Source organism: Cavia porcellus, unplaced genomic scaffold (assembly GCF_034190915.1).
Source record: "Cavia porcellus strain 051 isolate PalLab524CR breed Dunkin Hartley unplaced genomic scaffold, mCavPor4.1 scaffold_16, whole genome shotgun sequence".
NCBI classification, from domain to species: Eukaryota; Metazoa; Chordata; class Mammalia; order Rodentia; family Caviidae; genus Cavia; species Cavia porcellus.
In genome coordinates this window covers 28,383,858-28,407,820 of record NW_026947499.1, presented here as the reverse complement: position 1 = coordinate 28,407,820, position 23,963 = coordinate 28,383,858, and the positions used below count along the sequence as shown (strand labels likewise).

The window sequence follows — 23,963 nt, the reverse complement described above, 5'->3', positions numbered from 1 at the left end:
GCTTGTGGACTCACACTCCTGGGATAGTGTGTTAGCTCCTAGGTAGGTATTCCCTGTCCTCCTCTCTGTTACTAGTCTTCCAAAGCCTTCATGTTTGGGTATTCAGGGAGTGGCAGGAAATTCAGAGAATCAATGTTTTTTAGTCATTCAACACACCCTATGTTCTGGTCATAGTGCACGATTCTCCAATTAGCTGTGCCATCACCATTGTACTTGCTCCTTCTTCAATACTCCCTGCCTCCACCTCCTACTCATCTTAAGACTCAGCTCAAATGTCACCTTTGGTCCCTCCCCACACACACACATCCCAGGTTGGGCAAGGCTCTGCCTGCCTGGAGGGCATCCAGGTGGCAGGTTATACTGACAATGATCACATTCCCCGCTTCCAGAGTACAGACCCTATGCCTGGAACTTCCCATGTACTGTCTTACCCAACCCACACACGAGCCCATTTTACAGATGAAGAAGCTAAGTCTCCAAACAACTACCATGCGTAAGGGCACCATCAGGAAGGCTGGCCCCCAGGTGGCTCTGAATGGTCCTTTCCTCTCCCCATGTTCTTCTGGGCGCCCTCCCCTCAGTTTACCCCTGCTGTTCCCAGATCAAGCTCACCATCCTGTTACTTCTTTCCCATTTGACCTCACTGACTCCAAACATGCAAATGAGGACTAACTTCAAACCTGCTGTACCACAGATGGGAACAAAGATCTCAGCACACACTGAGCCCTGCATCTGTGAGCTGGAACCGGTGAACCTTGCATCCTCCCACGGCCAAGTCTGCTGGCCAACCCAGGGCCAGCAGACAGTGGGAGCTCGGGGGGTTGCTGAACCAAATTAAGTAGTAATACTCACAATATCAAGGCCACCTGTCTGGTGGCAGTCCTTCCCCAGAGATGAAGGAAGGGGTCTTCCAGTTGAGGACTTTAACACTGACCAGTATCCATCACCACTGTTCTGCCTGGATCCAGGTTTGTCCACTTGAATTTTCCCAGCAACCTCTTGGCCAGCCCCTCTCCCCCACCTCCCCTTATCAGGCCAAGGAATCTTCCACAGCACCCCACTTCCCAGGACTACAGTCCAAACCACTAAGCCTGGTTGGCCTGGCCCTGGTCAGCACCACATACTCCAGGGCTACCTCTTGGTCTCTGTTCCATCTTTGGGACCGTTGACACCAATGTCTTTCCATGGCAAGTGGTCCAGTGAACTGAACTCTTTGATCTCCACCCCCAGCCCCACATGCTTTAAGGCATCAGCCCCTTCTCCATCACCACTGTCCTGCCCTTCTAGACAAATGACCATTTTCACAAAGGCTTCATCCCTAAAGGATGGGACGAGCCTCATTTTGACCTAGTTTCTTAAATTATTTGTTGACTAATAAACGCACAAAATATCCCCCCAGGCTTGTTCTCTGAGTTGGTCACAGAAATCTACTAGGGATTCTAAGATTTGGCAGATGCTCAGGGCAGACAGTTGGTCTGGTGGGTCTGTCAGGTCAGTTTAAACAAGACCAGCCCTCGGGCCCCCCATGGGGTGCAGGGGGTCCAGCTGAGAATCTGGGGTGAGAGCTACACTCCCAGCATCATGAGTTGGCACTAGATAGCAGGGCAAGCTGATTTCTCCAAAGCCAAAATGCAATCGCAGGAGGACGATCCTGAACCGCCTTGGAGCCGCACTATGCCTACAACGCCTTCCGCGTATTAGATGCTCACTACAGAGCAGTGAGCCAGACAGTTCACGTGCCAGGCCGAAACCTGCACCCAGACACTGGGAGCCGAAACTCTGCGCTTCTCCTGGGTAATTGCACCCTTGCTAAGCACATACATCCTTTAAAAACGATTCCCAACCACCACAACATCAAGTCCCGGGCTCCTATCTGCACAAATCCCTCAGCAACTGTCCTTTGAGTCCAAAGAAAGGAGAGTGGCACCGGTGTCTGGGGGTGGATACATGTTTGTCCAGAAGCCTTGATGGATTAGCAAAGAGAAGTTGGCTGAGGGAAAAGCCTTGTCCAAATGTCCTGGTTACTGATTAGCGAAACCCCAGTGGCACTCTCTATGCAAGGGGGGACTAGAAGGGGCAACTGATCCATCCGGAAGAAAGGCCAAGTAATACAAGCCTCTAATCCCGCAGTTAGAAAGATAGCACGCTGGGTGTCTGGAGCTTTGCTTCTGATACCTTAGGGGAAGCTGGGGGATGGGACACGGGAAATGACTGGCCGTAGAAAAACGGAGGCACTGATCTCTATAAAGCCCCTTTCACACTTAGGGTTTCCAGTCACCCTACCGGGCTCCAGAAGAGGGAGGAACGTGAGCACCCCCCCGCCCCCCTCCCACGCGGTCCTACCTCATTTTCTTCAGCGGGTAAACTAGAGCTCAGATAGGTTAAGCACTCTGTCCAAGGTCACAAAGAAGCAGCTTTTTCATTGTGCAACAGGTACAGCCCTTTTCCTTCCAGAAGGTAATGGCTGCTCTTGTCTAGTGAAAGTTCAGGGCCAGCCCGCAGGAAGCCCCAGGCACCTAGGTGAGCGGAGGTCACAAGTCCACGGCTCTGGGACACGGGCAGGGTTACAGGACGAATATGTACGGGGAGGGTGTGGAAAGGTCAGGCTCGGGTAGAGGTCAACGAGTCTTTTCCCTTCGAGGGGCCCCACCCGAAGCTCGGGGCAGCGCCGCCACCCGGGCGGGAACCACGCGGGCCTGAGGGACTGAGCCTTAATCCCATCTGGGCGCCACCGCTCTGGGAAGACGCACGGAGAGGCGCGCAGGCCCCGCGGGGAAGACACCCCGGGAGCCCGGCGCACCGCCTTCCTCGCGCACCCCGCGACCCCCACGAGCCCCCCACTCCCCGCCCTGGGCTCCTCCTCGTCCGGCGCCTTCGCTGCCTACAGTCCTCCTCCAGGGCCTCCAACCCGCACGGACGTTCCGATCCTAAACACATTCAGCCTGGGTACTCTGGATCTCCAGCGATCCCTGAGCTGCTGGGCACCAGATCGCGTCTCGGAATCCACTCCCAAGGCTCGGACCGGCGTAGAGACAGAGGGATCTCGGTTCCGATTCACCCTCCGCCGTCACTCCCTGGCAGGGGATCCAGGGGACCTCAGGCCGACGGCGCCTGATCCCCTCCTGAGGTCTCCTCCCAAGTAGTCAGCCGGATGGCCAGGGATCCATTCGTAGCCCCGTGCGGAATCCTTCCCGCAGAATCCTTCTCAAGTGTCAGGAGACGGATCCCTCACTTCTAAACCGGGAGCCTGGTCCCCGCGGAACCAGAGCCCAGGGAATCCACTGCGTCCCCGCCTCTCTTCCTCAGCCAACTTTGCCAACTTTTCTCCCAGGGCCTCGGCAAGAACTTGGCAGCCCTTACCCGCCGCCACCTCCCAGCCCTTCAGCAGATCGAGACCCGGGGCGGCAGGCCAGCCCCCACCTCTGGGCGCCGCGCAACCTACCCTAGCGCCGCCGCCGACCCGCGCCGCGCCGCGCCGCCACCTGCCCGCAGCCGCAGCACCTGCCCGCCGCGGCCCGCGCAGCCTATCCTGCTGGGGGCGGGGCCTCGGGCGGGAAGCGCCCCGTCGCTATGGGAACCGCGGCCGGCGGCGCGTGCGCGGAAGCCCCGGGGCGGAGCGCGGCCGCGGGACCCTGCCCGCCCGGCTGGCCCAGGGACCACTGTGGGTCAGAGGTCGGGCGTTAGTCCTGGGCATCCGGCCAGATCTCTAACGGGCCTTCCGTGTCCGGCTGGGAACGTGGCTCACAGCCCCTTCCGCGTCCCCGGGCCCATCGCCAGAGCCCAGCCTGGGTGCCCTGCGATGGGCACCAACCCGCCAGCAGGTCTGCGCCCGCGGGGCCTCGGTCAACCCGGAATCCAGCGGGCGCTTGGCTAGGGTCTGTCCAGGGAACCTTTGGATTGCTGGAGCCTGCGAGGTCTCTTCCGCCCCTCGCGGCGGCCTGCTCTTTTGGGGGTGCATGCTGTTCAGGAAGCTGACTGCCTTTGTGTCGGTGTGGGAGGGAATCTAGAGACTTGGTGGACAACTACAGAGAATCGCAGGAAGTTGCCCCTGGAAGAGGAAATGCCTGTTCAGTTATTCTTATTCATATATATATATATATATATATATATATGTGGTTGCTATTATTATTTAAACAGAGCCTTTCCGTATTGTCTAGACTGGCCTCAAACTCCTGGCTCCCAAATAGCTAACAGTATGGGCACCCACCACCATACCCTCCCAGCATATTTTCTGCTAAGCACCTACTGTATGCTGCCTGCTGGACATACAGTAGTGAGACAGGATCTAGGCCCTTGTGGCACTTACAGATAATGTGGTAATAACTGCATGAGAAAAGTGAATTACATTTATGATGTGTGCTCCTAAGGAAAATTACAGAGAATGAATACCTAAAGGACTAGACATCATTTGTGCCTTTACTGTAAGTCAGACAGTGACAAAGCTGAAGAGACAAAGACGTACACTACATGGCATGGCTTCCAAAGGGCTGTCAGGGCACTCGCTTGCCTCATCTTTCTCACGCGGTTGATACATGTTAGAATGGCAGCCCACAGCAATCTAGGGGCTGACTGACCCTTCCTACAGCAATCTCTGATCTAGGGATCCATATCTGGACCCCACTATAAAGGGAGTTGCCAAGTCTAGCCCACAGACTTGCTCAGAGTGACAGAAGCCAGAAATGGAGAGTCGTAGCCCCACGCGGCCAAGCCTTTGCTATTACCCTTGGTTAGCTGGATATCATGAGCACAGTCATCAGCAAGACTGATCTTAGTGACCTTCACGTAGAACTTCTTTCCATGAAGTGATCTTTGAGGCAGGAAACCCAGGATGACTGGAATGAAAGTTAAAATCACCAGGCATGGTGTCTAATGCCTGTAACTCCAGCACTTAGGGAAGCCGAAGCAGAAGGATTATATATTTGAGTCCTGCCTGGGCAACTTAGTGAGAGCCTGTCTCACTGAAAAAGTCAAATTAAAGGGCAGGAAAGGCTGGGGATGTATGTAGCCCAGTGCTAAGAGCCGTGGATTCAATCCCCAGTACTGCGAAAAATAAATTTAAAAAGTTAATATTTCATCCTCTCCACGTTTAGGTAGTATATTCCTTCAGGAGAAGCAGATGATTATCAGCTTGTCTTTGTAAAGGTTACACTCACATCTGGTCCCCAGGACCTCTGCAGGGCTGGGCAACACCATAGTGCTCTAAAGGCTGAATGCATGAAGGCCAGCCAACTGGGGACCAACTCTGCTGCTCATAGGAACCTCCCTAAGAACTAGAATGCAAGGGGGAGGGGGTGTTCCTTTAACAGAACACTCCATGTTTCTCAGCTCCCCGCCAGTTTAGTCCTGCCGCTGCCACCTCGCCTCCATCCTTTCATGACCACCCCCTTCAGAGGCCCCTAACCCAGATGTGACCCCAGTAGTGACCGCCTTCTGCTGGGTTGCAGCTCTTCAAGGACTGGCAGCCTGTGAGGGAAAAGGGAGAAAGCCCAGAAGTACCAAACTACAACTCCCAGAGTACTTCTGGTCCTGAGGGGCGGGACTTCCTGGTTCAGCCCCTCCTCGGCTGGCTCCCCTTTATTCTTGTAACCTCCTGCCCAGGTGAGAAGCTGCCAGACAGCACACACCAAAAGACCGTTCCTGACCCAAAGAGGTGTCAGGCTCTGCATTTGTTCCAGAATGAACACCCTCACCACTACTTCCAGCCTTGGCTTTCTGTTCCTGAGGTTACAGGACAGCGCCAACCAGGGACTTTCCAAGAACCATCCCTGCAATCTTCTGCCTCCTCCTCCAGGAAGCCCATCCTGATCAGGTAAGGTGTGCCCAGCCTGCCTGGCCGCTCTGAACAGCAGCATTTCTGCAGTGATGCAGACGACACCTACACTGTCCAGCACTGGCCCAGATGACCATTGAACACTCAAGATGTGACCAGGAAGCTGAGGGACTAAATTTCACATTGTATTCACTTTAATTGATTTAAATATAAATAATCCCTTGTGGCCATGGCTACTGGATTGGACACTGTAGATCTGGACCCCAGAAGCTTGACATTCTGGGGGTGGATTTTTATCCACTATGCCTGCTTGTTACTTACCTGCTTCTTGAAAGTGAGAACCAGTGTGTTCTTTGAAAGCTTTCCCCTCAACACCAGACCTTTATCCAGGCCAAGCCCTAGCCATCTGGATAGCTATCATCTGGATAATGACTACATGTCCCTTGGGCCTTATCTTTAACACTGCTTCCTCTCAGAAGCCCTCCCTAACTACCAGCCCGCCACAGGGGAGGAGATGCGTAAGTCCTGCTATGCAGGAATCACACTGTAGGACAGTTGCCTATTTCCTCTCTAACCTACCAGATTGAGTCCCCTGAGAGCAGAGGCTAGCATAGCACGCAGCAGAGCTCACATTCAGCAAATATTTATGGAATTCAGTGCTGAGTAAATGTTTTCCCATGATCTGATCTAGTGCCTGGCTGATCATAATGATACTAATGAAACTGTCATTTAGCAAGCCAAGTACTTTGCTTGCTGTCTTATTAAACGCCACAATACTCCTATGAGAAATGACCTGTTATTTTCTCCTTTTTTACAGATGAAGAATCTAAAGCTCAGAGAGGTGAGGTAAATTGCTCAAGGTCACACAGCAAATAGCTCAGTCTGGCAGCTCTAGAAAACAGAGCCAGAGACAAATCTTATGTGGTCATTAATGCTTTACTGGAAATATAATCTCAGCTCAGTAAGGGGCTTAAAGGAAAAGGGACTTGGAAGCAGAGAAGAGAGAGAGCAAATGCCCTACAGGACTAGCCAGAGTCTCAAGACAATCCAGCTAGGGTTTCCTTCACTCACTCAAGGTGTCTCTGGAGAAGCCACATGAAGTGACCACTGCAGGGACAAGGGCAAGGATGTCCTTCTGGCACCTCCTGCCTCCTGTCTGCACTTGTCATAGTCAGACCCAGCTGTTCCTTGCATCTGGATTGTAGCACTGTGTCACAGGCAGCCACAGAGAAGCTCTTCCTACTCAGAGAGGGCAAAGAAGGACCCAGAGCCGCCTCACTCAAAGACCCAGGCCAGGTCAGCTGGGGCAGCAGTTACAGGTGTTGGAAGCCATAGGCATGACACAGGCATGTCCCTGCATGGGAAGGGGTGGATGCTGGACAGGGGCCAACACTGCTGATGGCCTGGAAGGACTGAAGATGACATGGGTCCAAAACCTCAGCACTGAGAACCAGGTTCCTCCAAAGCCTTTCAACAAATGGTGATTGAAAGAAATTAATTAATTAAGCTGGGTGTGGTGGTGCCATAGAATTGTGCTCACAACAATGGGGTGATACTCTTATTCTTATGCAACAGAGATCTGTCCCTCCTCTGCAAACAGCACCTCAGTTTTGTTCCTTCACCTTCAGTTAAAGGAGTACTAGGTGCATGGACATCCTGACAACCCCCAAACTCAACCCCAGGACACAGGAAGTAGACCTGGCCAATCAGGGCAGCCTGTCACCTTGGCCACAGTGATTGGCTGACAGGTGGATATGTGACCCAAGTTTGTCCAATGAAAATGCATCTTGTTTAGTGAGAATGAATCAGTGCAACTCTTGTTGCAAATATGTAACAACAGAGTAAAAGCTTTTTTTACTTTGGGGTTGCTGAAGCTGAAAATGTGAGCTTGGCAAATACTATCAGAATCTGCCTGAAAAAACTCAGCAGAGAGAACAGGAGATGGGGAGAGAGAGGAGGAGGGGAGGGAGATCGAGTTATGGGAGCCAATAAATTTCATGTCTACTTGGGCCAGTATGAGTTGCCCTTCTGTAAAAGTTGATACAGTAGAAGCACATGTTCTGCCGAGTCAGGTGCTAGATGCTGAGGATAAAGATACTTAAGACTCAGTGCCTGATTCTAGGAAGCCCACAGCTCCCTGGAAGGCCCTGGGAGAAATACAGGAAAATATGTAAGCCAGCTCCCTGCAGTAGAACTAAGAGGGCAGAAAGAGACGGCAGTGACCAGGTTTCCTGCACCTGTGTGTAACCGTAGGCCAATTACTGCCCTTTATGCCCTCCCTGCCCAAGAAATACCCTGTCTTCCTCCCCTCATCCCCATCTGGAACTGGCTTTTCCCTCTTGGCCCGGCCCACTGAGCCACCTGCAGCACAAAGTTGTTGATTTAAGGAACAGAGAAGAAAAAACACATTTGTCACGTGCCTGGGCTTTGTTCCCTGACCTGCACGTTTCCCTCAAAGGGAGAGAGAGACCTTTTAGGAGATCACAGATTTGTGCCCGAAGCATAAGTTTAAGCAGGAGAGCTGTGCTGGAGGTTTTTCACCTGAAGAGTGCTGCTCCGGAGGGAAGAGCCATTGGGGTGAGGCAGCGGAAACTGGGGGGAGGAGTGTGTGTGTGTGTGTGTGTGTCTGTGGCCTGCATGGAGCAGTTCGTTCTCTGCCTCTCTCTCCTCTCTCTCTCTCTCTCTCTCTCTCTCTCTCTCTCTCTCTCTCTCTCTCCCTTTCATACTAGGAATTGAACTGAACCACCCAGGGTCTTTGTACTGAGCTATATATCCTTTTTCTTTCTTTCTTTCTTTTAGTTTTGAGACAAGGTCTAAGTCACTAAATTACCAGGCTGAGCTTGAATTAGCAATCTTTCTGCCTCAGCAGTCCAGAGTACTGGGATTACAGACATGTGCCACCACCCCCAACTATATCCATAACTTTAAATTATATTTTCAAAGGAATTTATCACTTCTAAAAGGGTAAGGCCTGCTGGTCTAGGGCATGGCCTTTTTTTTTTTTTTTTTCAAACAGGGAAACTGAGGCTTAGAGCTGTTGCATAATTTTTTCCAGATGATGCAGCCAACCTGCTTGGAAAGAACCAGCATGTGGACTTGCCTGGCTGAGGGGCTGAGGGAGTAAGATTAGAGATGCAGGTGAAGGGCCTTCCTGGGACCCACCTAGCCAGGGTCAGAGCTCAGTGTGAACCTGGGGCACCCCAGACTGAGACCCTTCTTTAGTGCCTGCGTCCCACTGCCTGGGGGCGGGGCATCTGTGTGCATCTGTGCATCCAGGAGCTGAAGCTTCACCCACATGGGGTCCTGAACACCTGCGCTTCCTTCCTGCCGATTCCTGCTCTCCGCCAGTTCTACCGCCTCAGGAACCTAGCTCACAAGCCCCAGAGGCACCTTTGCCTTCCTCTCACCCCTAGGTCTGCTCCGCCCACAAAACCAGTCTGACATTTTGCCTGCAGGGTAGATGCAGAATCTGTGCACTCAGGGGCTGGGGATTTAGCTCAGCAGCATAAGCACCTGCCTTCCAAGCAGGTGGTCGTGAATTCAATCCCCGGTACCGATAAAAAGATTAAAAAAAAAAAAAAGAATCTGTGCACTCTGACCTTCCTGTCTGTCTGCCCGTCCCCCAAGTCCCACCTGTTAGATCCCCTACCTCATCTGAGAGACAGCACAATCATCATGGCAAAGCTGTGCCCTGATAATGCATAGCTCCTTTCCCCAGAAGCCCCTATGGCTTCTCCCTCCCAAAAGTCTTTGCCAAAGCTCATGTGTGTAAAGATTTACCCAATACCCTGCACTCTCACGAAATAAGTCAGCTCACACCAGTCCCCAGAGCCCTCCCCGCTCAGAGCCTGCAGGGAGCCCCCACGGCCTTCTCTGCTGACTCCCTCCGTGCCCCCTCATTAAACTCTTTCTTATCTCGTTGTCTCCTCTCTTTAGTATTCTGTGCTGCTCTAGATTGAGCACAAAGTTTCCACTCAATCTCCGCCTGCCCCGGACTCACATCTCACTGCCTTTCCCTTGCCATCTCTTCCCTAGATCACCACCCAGCAGCCAGAGAGGCATGAAAAACATAAGGGTCACAGCGAACCCCACTTGATTTCTTCTGACTCCCCGCCCACTCTAAATTAAAAGCTGATGCGTGTCATTGCCGGCAGACCCACCACGCTCACTGTCCTCATTCCTGTCACCCGAGCTCCTCTGTGCCATGCACACACTCACTGCAGGACCTTTGCTCCTGCCCCTCTGTCTGCCTGGAATTTTCCTTCCCCCATATCCACATGACTCTGCTTCACCTGAAGCCCATTGTTCAAAGTTCACCTTCTAAGAAGGTTTTTCACCATCCCTGGTCACTTGGCATCGGTCTTCCACGCTTCATTTCTTGCCAAGGCAGTTATCCATGGCCAGCGTAGGTATTAGTCACTCATTCCTTACTGTCTCTCCCAGTAGGGCAGGAGATCTGTTTCCCTCACTGTTAAATCCTCAGGACCTGCATTCGTTCGTGGGACCTAGTAGATGTTTAATTAATACCTGTTGGGTGAATGGGTGGGTGCACAGGATGGTAGATGAATGGACAAATGGACAAATAAACAAATGGATGGGTGGATCATATTATCATATCTTGCTTGTCTGTCTTGCCCCACAGAACTCTAAGCTTCTTTGAAAAAAGGGAATATGTTGTATGCACCTCTAGACTCTGGGGGCAGAAGTTAGGGGGTGACTTTGAGCTGGGCACATAAAAGTTCAATGAATAAATGATAAACAGTTTATAGATGAGGACATGGAAACCTGCTGTGTGGGGTTAGCTTGGCCTGTTGACTCCTGACAGCCACCACTCAGCTCCCAACCGCAGTTCTCCTGAGATGCTTCTGGGGTTGACTTGGCCCTTCGGGCTCTATTCATTCCCTGGCCAGAGCTTTTGGAAGCCTTGACCATGCCCTAGCCCTGGAAAGCCCTGGGAAGCCCTGGGAAGCTCCTGGGGTATTTGGACTTTGGGCTTATGACTGAAATTCAGGAGCCTGAGTCCCCAAGCTGAAGTTTCAGCTCTTTGGTCACTTTCTGAGCCTCTGTTTTGCCACCTCTACAGTGGGACTGATGAGAACAACACTTGGTGGCCATGTGTTGGCCATGAGGGTTACATGAAATGAACCACTGTGAACTTTAGAAGGGAGCTTGGTGCATGTGTAAGAAATGCTGACTGCTACTAAGTTATGCATAATCCAGGCATGGTGGCATCTGCCTGGAATCCAACCTAGGGAGGCTAAGGCAGGAGGATCACAAGTTTGAGTCCAGCATGCGACAACTTAGTGACTACTTAGCGAGACCATGCCTCAAAAATTTTTTTAAAAAATGAATAAGTATCTAAGATAGATAACCATATTACTGAGTTTTTTTGGATCATTGAACAAAACTGTTTGCTCTCTCCCTGTTTGAAAGTCCTCTTTATATGCTTCAATTTTGTAACTTGAACAACTATTTCTAAGATGAGAATATGTAATCTATTAACTAGTGATTTCTTACTGTTTATTTTTTAAATTTTGTATTACTTGTACCCTTTTTCTGTTTTTTTTCTTTTTCTCCTTAAATAAAAAAAAAATGAATAAGTAAAAGGTTAGAAATGTAGCTCAGTGCAAAGGCCCTGTCTTCAAACCCAGTACTAAAGGAGAAAAAAAAAATGAACAAAAGAAAAAGTTAAGTGTGGAGGCCAAGGAGAAAAGTATCCAGTCCATTTCAAGCCCTCCTGGCTGGAGTCCAGCTAACTGGAGTCTGGCCGGATGTGGTTTCGGGTTATAATGCCTCATTTAGGTTTCTGGGCACTTGGTCAGTTGGTGTGATTTTCCCAGGTGACACTGAGCATTATCTGGAGAACACATTCTTTTCAAGGTCAGAAACACCCAGAAAGCCACTAGTGCAGCCAGAGAGGTGAAATCACTGGTCTCAGTGGACCCAGCTTCCCCTCCCCCCCCCAGCTTTCTGACTGGAATTACACCCCTGGGATAAGTATTGCCAACCCACAGGAGAGGCGGATTTTGGGGTACATCTAGTATGTGTGTGTGGGGGGGATTCTCTCTCACCCATCAGACTGAATTTCACTTGTTGGCAAGCAGCCAGGCAGGCTTTTCTAATTCCAGAGTGAAAAGCTGCAGCTACACCTACCTACAGGAACATGAACCAATCCTAAAAGCGAGATGCAAGATTCTGGCCCTACTTGGGTTTATCCCTGCCCCTCCACTTGCAGTGTACATGCATTTTATCCCTTCCATGACAGTACAGCAACCTCCATCCCAGTTTCAAGAGACCTGAGGTGTCCCCAAACTCACATGTCAGGGAAGAGGAGATCCAGTCCCCTCTATCGATTTCTACCCATTCACCTGTTCAGTGACTGAGCCCAACCTACCTGATCCCTGGGATTTATGCAGATGGAGAAACAGAGGCCCAGAGCAATCAGTTAACTTGCCCTGGGTCCCACAGCTGGGAAATGGTAGATGGGCTCACCATCCTCCAGCCCAGGATACCTGCCACCTTGAAAGTGCTGCCTGTGCTTCAACTGCCAAAGTTAAGCCCCAGGTGGGTAGCAATGGCCCTGGGACACCTCTGTCGGTGCCTTTTGCATGGTTGGCAGCTCACAGACTGAGTTTCCTTGAGAATGCTTGCTCTCTTGGGTTCCCTTCTGGACATCAGGGACAGAGTGGGCTATTAGCCAAGCTTCAGGTCTCAGCTGAGTCATCTAAGCACCTCTGTCATCGCTTGGCAAAGACTTGGTTTTAAACCAATAGCATCCTGGTGTGGTTTGAATGTGACCCCCAGTAGTTCACTGGTTGGAAACTTAATCAGTTTATGCTGATGGTTTTTGGAGGTGAGATTTTGTAAGATTACCAGGGGTAAATGAAGTCATGAGTGTGGGGCCCCATGATGCCTGAGTGGCTTTACAGGAAAAGGAAGAGAGACCTGAGCTGGCTCGCTTGCTCTGCCTCACCCTGTGCCAGGCAAGGCTCTTGCCGGATGCTGAGCAGATTCTAGTTCTGTGCTCTTGGACTTCCCATTTCCAGAGCCATCAGCAAACACTTCCATCCTGTATAAATTACCCAACCTTGGGTGTTCTATTATACACTAAGCCAACGCAAAAAATAAAAAACACAACAAAATAAAACAAGCACAATCGCATTCACATGTTCTCAATAGGCAAAGACTGTAAATTCGTATTGTGAAATTCTAATGCCCCAGGTGATGGCTTTAGGAGGTGAGGCCTTAGGGGTCTGCCTGTAGGGAAGTCCTCTGAAGACAGATGGAATAGATGTACCTACAGCATCATGAACCAATCCTAAGAGTGTGATACTTGGTGCCCACAATAGGAAGCAGAATGCTGTACACAAACTTATACCATTTACATCAATGAAAAATGCATTCATCTACAGAAGCCAGTTTTGTAAAAATACCTCCAAACACAATGATACACAGCACATTGGGTGTAGTGGTACATGCATAATCTCAGTTACTCAGGAGGCTGAGACACGAGGGTCACAAATTCAAGAGTGACCCTGTCTCAAAAAAAAAAAAAAAAATTGGGAGAGGTCTAGGGCTCAATCCTCTGCTACAGAAAAAAAACCAAAAACCAATGCTACACATCAAACAATAGTGATTAGTGTCTGGAAGGAGTTTGCTAATGGGCAGGGTGGCTGCTGGAAACCCAGCATGTGTGTGTGGTTTTTTGCATAGAGGAGGGTTTCTGGACAGAAAATGAATGAATGAATGAATGAATGAATGAATGAACAAAAACATGAATGAATGAAACATGAGGGGCCCGATGCAGACCATTGATGATGATGTGCTGGAGGAGTAGGTAGGAGTAGGTAGCATTCAAAGAGTGTGAACAGCGATCCTTGGGCTTGGGAGTTCATCTTCCAGAACATGTTAGACCTGCCTTGCTGTAGCTATTGGCTCCTCTCTGGCATCACCATGCAGAAGGGGACTGATGCCCTGGGCTCTGATCCTGGCTGTGGGCACCTTATACCACCTTCACCACTAACCTTGCCTTGACCCCCAGGTCCCGGCCTTTATGGCAGGTGGCGTGTGGGCAGCCGTGGGGCTCTCCCTGACCTGCCTCTCGGCCCTCAGCCTCATCTCCCCTGCCTGGTTCCAGACACCCACCTTCTCCTTTGGCGTCCTCACCTACTGCTCCTGGCCTCCAGGTAACAGCTGGAACCAGAGCTGCACGACCTTCTGGTCCCTGGAGGACATGCCTGATGCTGCCTGGAGGGTGAGAACTGTGCCCTTCGGGTCACTGGTGCCGAGGGACAGAGATGCTGGCTTCCTTGGGTGGGATTTGAGGGTCTTTCCCTTCCCCTCTGTGTCCCAGTGCCTGTGGACAAACCTTAGTCTCCCTAGAACTGAGCACACGGGTTTGGAAACACCTGCAGAGCTTTGCAAGAATGCCAAGTTCGGGCTCCACCCAGACCTGTGGGTCTGTAGATGCAGGGTGGGGTCTGACTATTTGTATTTTAGCAAACATTCAGGGTGATTCCAAAGGCAGCCACCAGCCCATATAGCACCTTTGTTGGAATTAAGAAAAGGCATCTCTTCTTCCAGACACCACACTGCCATCTGCTGGAAAATCCCGATAAATCAATATGCAAATCTATGATCACCACCCAGTTGCTTCTTCTAGAGTCCAGCAGTGTACAACCTGCACATACCTCACTGGCCACTTGTAAGCTTGGCTAGGTTTGAAAGTGAAAGCTAAGGTGCTGAAATCCCCATGACAATGCACAGTCAACAATTGAGAGGGTCAGCAATTGGGTACTTAGTACGGCACCTCCGAGGAAGATTACACAGCTTTCAAAGCCAATCACAAAGGTGATGTCACAGCACCACTAGGTGCTTGTCTGGTGCTGGGGACACCTAGTAGGTACTTAGTGAAGGTGGGCACAGTACTCAGTCACCAGGACCTTCATTGTGGCTCCAGTGTTTAATCAGCTACGCATCCTGAAGCAAATGACTCCTACTGGGGACACTTTGGGGACTCAGCACCGGGTAGCAGAAGCATGGAGCACTCTTGCCCACCCTCCATTCTTTCTGTCCCCAGCAGGTCTCTGCTTCGATGCTCCTGGGGGGCTGGCTCCTGTTGGCCTCCAGTGCAGTCCTCCTGCTGTCCTGGGCCCTGGGCCCCAAAGAGCTGTGCCCAAGGAGGGGCAGTGGCCTAGTGCCGGGGATGCAGGCAGCAGCAGGTGAGTGCTCTGGACACATCTGTGGAACGGATGAATGAATGAATGGATGGATGAAGCTCTGAACAGAGTCTGGCTGCCCACCTCAGATCTGAGATAAACTTAGCACGGTAGTATATTCAGAAGTTGGGGGAATGGGAGGTGGCATCCAGTCTACTTATCTGAACCTCTTTGTTTCCCATCCATCTAACTTTGTGCCATCTTCACCAAGCTACCCTGTACAGTTGGGTTGGTTGTACGTGGCACAAGCCTGCCTGGCCAAGATCTAACAACAAGTGTATGCTCCACTTGCCAAGCTGGGAGCACTCAAGGCTGCTCCTGCTGAGAAGGGTTGGGCTTCTGTAATTCACACACAGTCTCTGCAGGCACCTGTCCAAGCCTGGATTGTAGCCTCATGCCACAAACTCTCCACCACTGTCGCCTCTAAGCCCCTCACCCCACCCGTCTGTGGTCTGTGTGCCTCCCACCGGTCAAACAGGTCCTGCGAAAATGAAACCAGATCGCTGGGCCAACTAGATTCCCCACCCTCCATGGCTTCCACGGCACAGAGTGAATCCACACTCTTTACCCTGGCCTCTGAGGCACCCTGACCCAGCCTCACCTTTGGCAGCCCGCTCAGCCCCCCTGCTGGCCACCGCTGGCCGTCAGCACCACCTGGCTTCTTCAGCCAGCAGTTCCCTCCGGCAAATCCCCACACCCCGTCCCTGTTGCTGAAAGGCTCTGCACAGGCATTGCTGTCTCAGCGAGGGCTGCCCCAGCCTCTGGCCAAGGAGGTTGTCTCTCCCGAGCTTCCCTCCCTCACCTGCCCCTCCCCATCTCACAGCATCCACTCACTCTCCTGAGACAGCATATCTGCTCCTCCATCTCCTCACCTTTCTGCACCGCCAGGCCGACTGATGGAGAGGGGGAGGCAGGCACATGGCCATTTGCACCATAGTTGCGGTGGCCACTCAGCGCTACACAGATGCCCCCAGCTACTTGTTCAGGTACTGGATGAAGATGCAGTCCTTGTTCTGGGCTGGCTCACAGTGTCTATGGCAGAGGCCAGTGGGGTCATGGCTTTGTTACAGTGTGTCTTAGTCTGTTCTGCATTACTATAATGAAACACTGAGGCTGGATGTAAAGGAAAGAGGTCAGTTTAGCTCATGGCTCTGGACGTCCAGGTGAAGGGCTGCATTTGGTGCTGTTTTGTTTTGTGTTGTGGTCATGGTGATTGAACTCGGGGCCTTCATACTGAGCTATATCCCCAGATATCTCACATACACAGATTTTTTTCTTTTTAATTTTGAGACAAGATCTCACTAAGTTGCTAAATTACTCAGCAATTGCCAAGTTCAATGGGTTTGAATATGCAAGCCTCCTGCCTCAGCCTCCAAAGAGTGCTATGACTGCAAATGAAGGCTACCACGCCCAATTGGTGACAGCCTTCTGGCAGGCAGAGTTCTGAGCCAGTGAAGGGCATCACATGGTGAGAGACAAGCAAATACATTCACACTGTATCTTCTGATCTTTCTTCTTTTTGTGTTTTGTTTTTTTAAATCGGTACCAGGGATTGAACTCACAACTGCCTGCTTGCAAAGCAGGTGCTTATGCCGCTAAGCTAAATCCCCAGCCCCTATCTCTCGTTCTTCAGCCACCAGGGTTCACCTGTGGGACCCTGGCCTGAGGACCTTATCTACCCCAGTCACGTTCAAAGGCCCCAGCTCTGAGTAGCAGAGTCAGAGCGCTCCAGCCCTCTCAGTGCCTCACACTGGGAGTCAGGTGTCAGTGTGCGGGCCCCTGGGGCCACACTCGACCCAGGCACCACTCAATGGACCTTTGAGCTTAGAGGGCTGAGTACAGGATGACAGAGGACTCTGGAATTCCTGACCCATGTGCCATGCCAAGGGTCGAGGCATGCTTTCTGGAAGGGGTACACTCAAGGTGGTGCTGGAGGACAGCCAGGGTCAGCCAAGAACAGAAGGCATGGTGGCACTGGGACCTTCAGGGACAGAGGTATTGGAGGACTGAGGGCCTGGTACTCCGGCGGCAGCAGGTGGCCAGTGTGGCCAGGGCTCTGCAGTGTGAGCACCTCAGAGGCTGGGGTGGAGGCTCATTTCATCAGTATCACTAGTACCCAGCACAGCACCCCCAACTGTTTTTTTAAAAATTTTCAGTGTTGTTTTTATTTTTCAGTGTTTGTTTTTATTTTTCAGTGTTGGAGATTGAACCAGGAATGCTCTACCACTGAGATATACTCCCAGCCCTTTTGCTTTTGGTTTATATCATTTTTATATATTTCTATATACCTTCCATTCTTGTGCTTTGTTTTGCTTGGCATGGTGGCGCGCGTGCACGCACACACACACACACACAAAGTATCAATTAACTGCAACATGGGAATACTTTAACAAACTTTTTTTTTTTTTTTTTTGGTCTTTTTCATTTTTATCGGTACCAGAGATCAAACTCACGACTGCCTGCTTGCAAGGCAGGCGCTTCTGCCGCTGAGCTAAATCCCCAGCCCCACTTTAACAAACTTTTAACATGGTAAATTACATATAAGTAGATATGTCTTAAAATTTTAAGGGCACCATTCAGTGGTATTCAACATATTCATAATGTTATGCAATAATCACCACCACCCACAGAACTCTTTTCACGTGTAACCCTGAAGCTTTGTACCCCAGACACCGTTGCTTGCTATCCCTGTCTCTCTCCTTCCTCCCTGGCAACCACCATTCTTCCTGTCACTGTGCATTTGATAAGCCTGCTTCAGATGAGTGGAATCACACATTTGTGGGCTCTCGTAACCAGCATATTTCAGTGAGTGTAATGTCCTTGAGGTTCATTCAGGTTATAACGTGTCAGAATTTCCTTAATTTTCCCAAAGCTATATACAGACCTCAAAGCAACATGCTACATATGATAAATATATACACTTTGGTCAGCTGGAAAATAATTAACTAAAACTATCCTATTGAATGTCTGCACCATATTTTTCTTCTCCAATTATCTGTTGATAGATGTCTAGGTTGCTTCCACATTTCAGCTTTTGTAAAGAATGCCAGTTGATGGCGGATGAACCAGGTTTTAATTCTTTTGAGTATGTACCCAGAAGGGGAATGATTAGGCCACCTAGCGATGGTTTATCGCTTGAGGAACTACCATATTTTTTTCTGGTTGGCAGTCATTCATGTAATAGGCATGGGTGGTATCTTTCAATTTTCATTTCTCTAGTGACTACAGACAACAATTTTTTATCTCTTGGTACTGGAGATAGAACCCAGAGCCTTTGCACTCACTGAGTTACATCTCCAGGCCTTTAAAAATGTTTTTGTGTTGTGGCCTCTCTAAGTTACCAAATTGCCCAGACTGGACTTAAACTTGCAATCCCTGTGATACAACCTTCCAAAGTTCTGGGATTACAGATGTGTGTCACCATACCTGGCTTCCTCTAACAGTTTTTTTTTACAAATGTTTTTTTGAAACAAGGTCTTGCTATGTGGTTTAGGCTGGCCTTGAACTCACTATGTTTTTGTTTTGTTTTGTTTTTTAAACTCACTATGAACTGCAAGCTGGCCTCAAACTCACAGTGATCCTCTTGCCTCAGTCTCTCAAATGCTGGGATTGCAGGCATGTGCCATCCTGCCTGATCTTTAACAGTTTTGATGAATGAATACATGGATGAATGGGTGGGTGGATAAACTGATGGAACAATGTATATATTAATAGAAGGGCAAGTGGTTGGGTGCAAGGATAGATAGAGAAAATGAACAGCCTCCAAAATGGTTGACAGAGGACAGGGATGGATGGGACAGTGGGGGCAGATGGCTTAAGTGTGCAGATGAATAGATGGATGGATGGATGGATGGGCGAGTGGATAGTTGGGTAGAATGAAAATAATGAGCTGACCAGGATATGGTTGATGGATGGATGTGTATAAGGGTGGACAGTGGGATGGGATTAGCCTGTGATGAGATTAGCCCAAGGCCCACTGATTTTCTCTCTGTGTCTTCAGCCACCATCACCACCGTGGGCCTTCTGGTTTTCCCAATCAGCCTGGCCTCCCCGTTCACCAAAGAAGTCTGCAAGTGCTCCTCCTTGTACCACAGTGGGAAGTGCCAGCTCGGCTGGGGCTATGTGACTGCCATCCTCTATGTTCTCTTGGCTGGCCTCCTATCCATTGTTGGGTGGCCCCGCATGACCAAGGTCCAGGGGAGAGCCATATTCTTCTCCACTGACACTGACAGAATCATCCTCACGCTGGAAACTATCAAATAAAAGCCCCCCAGGAATAAAGAATTCAAAGAGCCCATTTTGAAGAAACAATCACAGATAGATGCCGCAGGGTAGATGGGAAGCTTGGTGGGCCTTCTTCCCCCACAGCTTGGAATAACAGTGCCAAAGAGTGTCGCCTGGTCTCCTTCTATACCCAGACCTGGCCTGAGCACACCTCCCTTGCAAATAGTCAAAATTGTCTTTAACAGTCTGTCTCTTTAGAAGAAGTAGTTACATGTGGCTATCAGAACAGTAGTTTTGGTTATCAGTTGTGCCTATCAAACAACTGTGGCTGTCAAAACAGCAGAGAGAAGCCTGTGTAGCTGGATATTCCAATCAGATTCACCATCCGCCTCGGGCCTGTTTTAAACTGTCTTTGCTTTCATAGGTATAAAAGGTTTTATTCCTTCTGATTATTATTACATCTCTGCTAATTGAGCTATAAAAAGTTCTGACTAGTCTATTTATAGTTAAAACCTAAAAACTATAAAAGGTTATTGTGGTTCAACTTGGCTAAATGTATCTTTGTGTACCCTGGTCTCTTAACAATTGTCTTATGTCTTATGCCTGTTTGTTTAATTTGTGACTGGCTGCAAAATCTACAGCTCCTTTTTAGCTCAATTTTTTCATTTTTCCCCCCTTATTTTTTTTTTTTTCTTTTTCATTTTTATCGGTACTAGGGATCGAACTCACGACTGCCTGCTTGCAAGGCAGGTGCTTATGCCGCTGAGCTAAATCCCCAGCCCCTCCCCCCTTATTTTTGACTGCTGGGATTCTTAAAATATTTATGCCTACAATTTATTTTTTTTTTTTTTTTTTTTTTTTTTTTTTTTGTCTTTTTCATTTTTATCGGTACCGGGGATCGAACTCACGACCGCCTGCTTGCAAGGCAGGTGCTTATGCCGCTGAGCTAAACCCCCAGCCCCTATGCCTACAATTTAAATTGGCTTATACATAAGTGTCATTAGAGTTTAGAGAATGGGTCCACCCAAGTTGTCAGCTAATCAAAATGATGTCGTGTGGTGTATGGTTGTAATCTAAGCATTTGGGAGGCTGAGGCAGGAGGATCACCATGAGTTTGAGGCTAGCTTGGGCTACACAGTGAGTTCAAGTCCAGTCTGGACTACAAAACAAGACCCTGTCTCAAAAACAAAAAAAGTTTTACAAACGCACTGTATATTGTTGCTTATGTAAAATAACTTTCCTGGGTCAAGAATAATATGTTAATTGTTATGATCTGATTATCATAGGTCATCTGAAAAACTTATTAAGATAATTAAGTGGGGGCCCCTTACCCTTGGCATCACTACTGGGCAAGACTCCCCTTGAATATTTATTCCAGGCTTTATTAATTAATGGGATCCCAATAATCTCCATAGCATTATCTCCCATATATACACCGCAATAAACATTGCTAAATATATTACTGTAATATGTTTACACTGGTTATCATCAAAAGGTTAAGTATTCTGTGGGTAAAACAATAAGGCTTTTTTATTAAAAGATGCTTTTGGTACAAAACTAAATTAAGAGACAAGGTTTCTGTACTGTAGCTGTGACACTCATTATTGCTAATTTCATGGTGTACTAAATGTATTCATGCCTTCTAGGTGTACAAGTCTTCTAAAATGTAAAGCCAGGATTGTTTATGGTGATAAACTTTTCCTTTAGACTCAGAGTCTGCCTTTGTCTTGTGTTCCAGGTACTTGTGATAGAGGTACATGTCAAGCCAGTATGAGATCACCAGTCAAATTACACTTTCTTTTTTAAAGCTTAGAGATGTGTACATTGTGTGTCTTTACACTTAGAGAAGCGCAGGTACTAAGTTGATCAGACAATATAACATGCTTTCTCAAGGATATCCTATTAAAGGTTAACAAATTGGATGAGACCTTCTTTGTGTACTAATGGAGATGGCTGACTAAAAAGGCTCTTCTAAGATACTAAGATGTGTTTCAAAGATAATATCATGATTGTCATGTTGAAATACTACGTGTGGTTCTTCATCTCAAATTGTGTCTGTAAAACTATAGTTGTTGTCTGTTAACATTCTGCTTGATCCAGGTGTGATGATGTATGCCTAAAATTCCAACAATTAGGCTGAGGCAGGAGAGGATCATTGTAGTGTTGAGGCCAGCTTGGGTTATGTAGTGAGTTCAAGATCAGCCTGAACTACATACAGAGACCTTGTTGCAAATAAACAAACAAAAAAAAGTCCTGCAAAGATTTAACTTCTAAAACAACCATGATTGGTAAGAAATAACTGTCCTCTGGCTATACTTTATATTTCAAAGTATTTGGTATCCAGATGAGATTACAATAGTTAAATTCATGGTTCCCTACTACAACACTGATGTACTGAGAGTCTCTCCTGGGTATTCAACAAGTGAAGTTTGGAGACCAGAACTAGAAAGGTAGCTGGGCTATGGAGACGCCAATATTTAGGTCCAGGCCTGCCGAACTCAGTGAGGAACCAGGACATGAGGGAACATTTTCTGCAGGATCCAACAACTTTGGTGAGACACCCAACCTCCTAAGCAGAGAGACTGCTGGACCCCAGAGGACTGAAATTGATAAATGTGCAGTGTGCCAAGAGGAAAAACTGTCTTTCACAGAAAGCAACATAGTCAAGTAAGACTGTTAGCCATCCTGGCAGCTGAGAATAACAGAGAGCTGAGATGCTCTGCACACTGTTCCAAAGGTAAGGCGTGTGGAGACTTACCTGACCTTGATAGACAGCAAGACGTTAATTTTGATTAATATGGGTCTTGCTTTAATTTGGTCTTAAACACCTAACAGAAAAGAATAGTCAAAAGATGTATAAAAATAACTCCACAGTAATAAAAGCTAGATATAAAAAGGGAATCCAAACGCTGACCTCCACTGACAGCTCTAAAGGCCACCTGATTACTATTACCATCCCAACCCTTTAAGAACAGTATTTGTTGCTTCTCCTTCCCCAATCTGCCTTTCCAGTTTTCTCAGGTTTTGGTCACACGTGCTTTTACTTCTTGGAAAACTTGTTTATTCTTGCCTAGAGGCTGCCAAACTCCAAGTGATCATGCAGATGGGACCAAAACTAAATGTGCCAGACTCCTTTTTACCAGGATCCACTAGATCAAACTTGTAAATCCTTCTTGGCTCAAGGCAGCTAGATGAAAACTAAGGTACTTCTCCCCTAACTGCAGTGAGGGGTGCCTCTTCAGTGGGGAGAACACTGTAGACAGCTAAGTTAGGTAAATGTGTTATAGGCAGTCAGACAGGGCTGGGCCCTTGAGGGGTCACTGGAGAAGATAACATATCTGAAGAAGATTAAAGTCACAGTGGCCAGATTGACATACTTCCCTAAGGGATAAATGGAAGTTTGAGATTATTGGTACCACTCTTTTGAGATTTCTCATATAAATAAGCCACTGTCTCATTAGGGGTGGACCATTCTCTCCCACTAAAGACTAAGGTTAAGACTTAGGCTAAGACCATTAGACTAGTACTAAAATTACTATGACTAAGGCTAAAGACTCTAGATTATCGACCAAGATTAATGATATCATTCATACGCCCTTGCTACTATCGATCAGTATTAGCCAGACACAGACACCTATACTTGTAATCTTACTGGTTGATTATGATTTGACCCACATTGTACTTTTCATGACTTTGATTTATAAAACTTCCTTAGAGAAGTGGGCTCATTTGCAACCCATCTGGATCCCTTCTATCTCTCAGGAGCTTTTCCTATTCGTTAATAAATTTTCCTACTATAAAAAATAGTGAAAAAGCCCATTCTAAAGTTGTATGAAATCACTATGTACTCAAGTTCACATCACAGCTTTGCTGCTTCCTTGCTGTGTGAGCTCAGGCAACCTACTTCACCTCTGGTTCCTTATAATGCTTACCTTACATGGTTGTTACAAGAATTAATTTTAGTCTTTGTAAAAAAAGCACTTGGCACCATGTCTGCACAGAGTTCAACAAATATTAGCTACTATTATTATAATTATAATCTTGGTCTCAGAGGATTGTGCTGATAATTAAATGTATTTGTGAAAAACTTTCATGGCTGTGTATATATTTTCTCTCATCCTTCCCTCTTATAATTCCTCCTGTCTTGGAGAATTGAACCATTATTCATTTCCTTGCTGGATAGTGAGTGCCAATTCTGTACACCTGTGCACCAACAATGGGCGAGGTAAGGACGCGTCCTCTCCACCATCCATCTGGCGTCTCTTTTCAGCCTTTCTGCTGCCCACTCCATCCTCCACACAGGCTGCGCTCTTTGTGGGGAGGATTCTGCTCATCATGACCCACTGTCATTCTCCGGGAGCAGTGCCTTATCTTCCCTTACTATGCTCTGGCCACTGACAGCTGATCCCCTCTGCCTATCAAACTGGTTACAATGGTTGGCTCCATGAGGGGCTTGGGACCTCTGAGAGCCAGCATGGAGAACCATGGAAACATGAGGTACAGGGAGGTGGAAGGTTCATCTGAACCCCTGGGTCCATGCCTGCCTTCCACGTGTAGAAGTCACAGGCAGCTGTAGGCCAATATCCCCTGAGTTTGACTGCCCAGAGGAAGTCTTTCCTCCTTTAGCATAGAGGAATCCCAGAGAAGGAGTCTGATCGGCTGGCACTGGGTCACGTGACCATGGTAGGGCAGAAGATGTTAGCAGTCTCATTCATAAGCCATAGTAGAGAGGATGCTATGCTATTAGAATG

General features: G+C 48.5%; 2 protein-coding genes across 9 annotated transcripts in view; one reads left to right on the top strand and one right to left on the bottom strand.

Annotated features, from left to right (window-relative positions):
• Kiaa1671 (KIAA1671 ortholog) overlaps positions 1-3,544 on the bottom strand; it is a 175,946-nt gene extending 172,402 nt beyond the window's left edge. For both annotated transcript variants that reach the window (XM_005007292.4, XM_013141789.3), the window contains exon 1: positions 3,443-3,544. The gene's annotated coding sequence lies outside the window, so the exon portion shown is untranslated. The remainder of the gene's footprint in view (positions 1-3,442) is intronic.
• Positions 3,545-3,605: 61 nt separating this feature from the next.
• Positions 3,606-23,301, top strand: Lhfpl7 (LHFPL tetraspan subfamily member 7). 7 transcript variants are annotated; one of them, XM_063226032.1, is made up of 5 exons: positions 3,606-5,809; positions 6,588-6,611; positions 13,812-14,024; positions 14,850-14,991; positions 18,989-23,301. In XM_063226032.1, the coding sequence occupies exons 2-5, from the start codon at positions 6,588-6,590 to the stop codon at positions 19,249-19,251; spliced, it is 642 nt and encodes a 213-aa protein (XP_063082102.1). In that variant the 5' UTR covers positions 3,606-5,809; the 3' UTR covers positions 19,252-23,301. The 7 variants fall into 7 exon arrangements, with proteins under 7 accessions (XP_063082102.1, XP_063082104.1, XP_023416634.1 ...); XM_063226034.1 differs by having other exon boundaries at positions 6,588-8,347; XM_023560866.2 differs by lacking the exon at positions 6,588-6,611.
• Positions 23,302-23,963: the final 662 nt, after the last annotated feature.